Genomic DNA, 4,582 nt, shown 5'->3' on the forward strand with positions numbered 1-4,582 from the left:
CATATCTTGTGCCGAAATGCATTTGTCGAAGTCAAACGTTTGGGCTCCAAGATGGCGGACGAGTCAGCTCCCCTGTTCAATCCTACGCATAGTGATTTTAGATCGTGAATAAGAGAGATTTTCACAAGAAGTTCCCGGCCAGTGACGTGCAGAGAAGTGTACACGGATTTGTACTTATATATTAAGAGTTGTAGTGGGTGCGCGAAATGCAGGAGGCTGCGGCCTCTTGCAAAAGTCAAGACAGTGAGGGGAACTCTACTGACCTCCCTCCCCCCCTAATACCATCCTCTCAGCATGGGAAACTTTGAACAACAATACAATTGTTAATCCTATACCTTCCATCCTTCCCCTCGACATTCCCGGTGATGCAAGCCCTTCTGATGGCCTGGAGGACATCACACTACAGGGCACCATTAACAGACTTTCGGCCTCACTGGCCAAAAAAGCAAAGGGCAGCGGAATAAACTCAGGCATAGCTCGGGCCAAATACGCACGCAAACTATCGCTCGCTGGACTCGCTCTCGCCCATGCGGGAGACGGCAAAACCATTCTCCCAACAGAAGGCAACTTGGATAAGCTATTCAAAGATTTCCGCAAATTAAAGGAATCAAACCAGCGCTCGGAGGCGAATTCGAGGCAAGAGAGTTTCAATATTGCGTCATTTCCAGACCTCAACAGTGGGGGCAACATGGCGAATGAAAAGAACATGGAACATGCAAAGCACACAGACGTGGTCTCCCCCCATGCAGGGGAACTTCCAAAGGGCGCAGCCAATCAAACAACGCTCAATCAGAAGGACGAATCAAAGAGCGACAGGAATACAGCCAACAAAGAAACCACAACAGACTCAGTAATGGAATTTATCATGGACAACGATCCGAAGGCTAACAAGCCCACAAATAATATAGTCAATGTCGCTAAACACCCCAAAGCCGCACAAGGTAAGACACTCGAAACTATTAATATTCCCGCAAATACAGCACAGGATAAATACACAAGTTTGGATTGCCCCCCGTATGTGGTACACATTAAAGATACCAACCCTGTACCCTTACACCCTATACACATAAGCAAAATCGTGTCAGCCATTTTCCCCAAAGGCATGGGGAAGTAACGAAAATAGCTAAAGGACAGGTTGCTATTATCATGAACTCGATACTCGATGCAAACAAACTAGTCGGTAATGCAATCCTCACCAACAAGGGCTTACACGCATTTGTACCTACGTATAGATTGATGAGAATAGGAACGGTTAAAGGCATCCCACAAGACATTGACACGCAAACGATTTCGCAAAACATCAAATCCAGTTCCAGAATCAGAGACATCAACAGACTAAATCGAAGAGTTAAAACAGACAAAGGATATACATACGAACCATCTCGGTCACTCTCGATCAAATTTGCAGGCCAAGCACTTCCAAACCATGTTTACATATACAACATAAAATACACAGTATTCCCTTTCATCCCCAAAGCTAAAATATACTATTCCTGTTATAGAGTGGGACATATTAGCAACTCATGTAAAAGCAAAGCCAGATGTATTTACTGCGGAGAGGATAAGCACGAGGACAAGGACTATGTGTGTCCGTTAAGTACTGGAGACCATACATGCCTTAATTGCAAGGGAAATCATCTCTCTACATCGCATGAATGTCCTACTGTGATCTCATTTAAAAAAGTTTAAGCATTGGCAGCTACCGAAAACATTTCCATGCAGGAAGCCAGAAGAAGGGTCATTTCCATCTTCTTCTTCTTCTTTCCTATGGCTCCCGGCTCAACCGCTGAGCCGACACGGCCACGTTGAACCAATAGTCCTCCAAATTGTAAGTCCCCACTCTATCGCCCTCTCGCGACGTTACACTGAACCGGGCCGCCCATCAAGGCTGGGGCGGGAAATTCAAGGTAGCATTTCAGCGGACTTAAAGGCCGCCAACAGTAATCGGCATAGTTTGTGACAGGGGTCGTGGAGCAAATTAAGGAGGTCAGGGGGGGATCCCAAGGAATCAGCAAATGTGGAACGTAGGTAACTGTTGAGGTTTTGCATTTTCGTACAGAAGGAAGGACAATCAAAAATGACGTGATTCAGGTCTTGTGTATCAAAACCACAAATACAGTTAGGGGAAGAAACAATATTTTTCCTAAAGAGACTATGGTTTAAATTATAATGGTTACTTCTGAGACGATTAATGAGTACCACCAGATCTCTTTTGAGTCTAACCTTGTGAAACCAAGGCTTGGGAGACGTGTTATGGAATTTTTCAAAGTTGAGAGCACCTTTGGAAACAGAACAAATTTTGAAATAGTTCTCGGAGGAATTCCTGAGATCACTTCTGGATTCAGCCAAAAAGTCAGTGTAAGGAAGTAGACATCCAGGGGATACTTCCCCTCCCGTTACAATCGCTCTTTTTGCCAATGCATCCGCCATTTCATTCCCGGGAATGCCTCGGTGAGCCGGAACCCATACCAGATTGACAGTAATTCCCGAGGATTTGAATAGGTATATCTGTTCTCTGATTTTGGAGATGAGAAAGTTTGCAGGGAAAGGATTGAAGGAGCACACGGCCTCTAGGACGCTCTTGGAATCGGAAAAGATCGTGATCCTACAAAACCTACCACCCCTTTCTCGGGCAATATCAAGAGCCGTCATAATGGCCCAAGCCTCCGCCGTAAATATTGAGGCCTCGCGGGGAATCCTCTTGGAGATACCTATGTCGATTTCTGGAGAAAATATTCCTACACCGACCATCGCCCCAGTTTCCGATTTAGATCCATCCGTATAAAAGGTAAGAGCTCCTGCACGATATTCTGCAGAAATCTCCTTGAAGAGCAGCGTCGCTTCACGTTTGCCTAGAGGTGCCGGGATATCTAATCTATGGAAGAGCAAATTATTAATCAAAGATTCATATCTAGTTTCGAAATAGGGAAGGGAGGGGGACCTCCTAATAGATCCGCCGTCTTCCCTACATTTAATGTAAGCCCTGAAGGATGGAAGATTGTCCAAGAGCCATACTCTTTTTATTATGGAGGAAGTAGATTCCGCGATATCCGCTAAAGAATTGATGACCAAACTCTCCGAGTTGGCTACGTTTTTGTAAATGAATCTGGAATTCGAAAAATCCAGTCGGCGCATGAAAGGAGGTTCCCTTGCTTCGTCGAACATGGTGTTAATGGGAGTGGAGAGACGATATCCCATGGCTGTTCTAATCGCTTTATATTGGATTCTATATAGTTTGATTAACCTACTCGAATTGCCTCTAGTGAAGAAAACCTGGTGACCATACTCCATGACACTTCGGAGGGTAGACCTGTACAGGGTAAGAAGAGTGGAAGGATGAGCCCCCCACCAGACCCCCGCAAGAGAGGTGATTACATTGCAGATCGCTCTACATTTGCGGGTGACCCCCTCAATATGAGGACCACCCGATAACCTCGAGTCAAGAATAATGCCCAGGAACCTTGCTTGTTCAACCTGCCGAATAGGTTCGACTCCAAGCAAGACAGGCGAACACGGACTCGCATGTCCACCTCTTGAAAAGTGAATAATCTGAGATTTAGCAGCGGATAGCGATAGACCCAAACCCCCCAGGAAGGAGTCCACCCGATTCACAGCGGAAGACAGCGAATCAATCACCCCTTGCACGTCACTTCCCCCACCCCAAATAACCAAATCATCTGCATATTGCAAAGCCTTAATTCCCGCCGCCAAATTAGCGGGGAGATTCCTTAAGTAAATATTGAATAAAAGAGGGCTGAGAATTGAGTCTTGCGGGGTACCCTTGTAAGAGAAGAAAACGTCGCTCATTTCCCCATCGCACAGAAATTGAATTCTTCTTTTTTTCAATAATTCATAGATGAAATAACTAAGCTTGTCAGGAACCCCTATATCGATGAGCCCTTCGACCAACAGCAAAGGGTCCACATTATCAAATGCCGATACTATATCTAGGAACACCGCGGAAACCTTATCTCCCTTGAGCATAAAATTCTTAACCTCACCAGACAAAATAGAAAGGCTATCACCACATGATCTAGCGCGTCTAAAGCCAAACTGCTCATTTGGGATGATATTATTCGATTCTACATACCACATCAATCTAAGGTATATAATTCTTTCAAGCACCTTTAAATAACAAGAAAGCAGAGAGATGGGCCTAAGGCCCTTACTCCCGCCCTTGGGAATAAGTACCACCATGGCTCTTTTCCATTCTGCGGGGGGCGATCTCTTAAGGAGCAACCCGTTGAATATATCGAGTAAAGCTCTCCTCAAATAAGAAGGGAAGGAACAAATAGTCGGAAAATCTACCTGATCTATTCCCGGAGCCGATTTTCTACCCTCGAGATATTCCAATGCCGATTCAAGTTCCTCCATAGTAAAAGGAGCGTCCAAAAAGTTTGATACGGGTCTCGTGGCCCTACGCCTCCAAGCACCTGCAAGAAATTCTAGGTCAAATCTAGGCTCACAGGAAGCGGGGCAAAGTTTACATTCTGCGGCGAAACGAGCTTCCTCCGCCAACGGGCCTGAGTGGCCCGAGGCGTCCATTTCCTGAGCGATTCTCCTTTTTTTATAAGTGTTACGT

At 45.5% G+C, this 4,582-nt stretch overlaps 1 protein-coding gene across 1 annotated transcript; it reads right to left on the reverse strand.

The window, feature by feature from the left end:
* Positions 1–1,902: 1,902 nt before the first annotated feature.
* Positions 1,903–4,545, reverse strand: LOC105555887. Its single transcript, XM_012002929.1, has one exon. It carries the CDS (start codon positions 4,543–4,545, stop codon positions 1,903–1,905), a length of 2,643 nt encoding a protein of 880 aa, XP_011858319.1.
* Positions 4,546–4,582: the final 37 nt, after the last annotated feature.

The sequence above is a fragment of the Vollenhovia emeryi genome, unplaced genomic scaffold, assembly GCF_000949405.1.
Source record: "Vollenhovia emeryi isolate VEMERY1.0 unplaced genomic scaffold, V.emery_V1.0 DF940583.1, whole genome shotgun sequence".
Lineage (NCBI taxonomy): Eukaryota > Metazoa > Arthropoda > Insecta > Hymenoptera > Formicidae > Vollenhovia > Vollenhovia emeryi.

Coding starts and splice junctions, on each gene's coding strand:
- LOC105555887 (XM_012002929.1), bottom strand. CDS start 4,545: ATGGACGCCTCGGGCCACTCAGGCCCGTTGGCGGAGGAAGCTCGTTTC.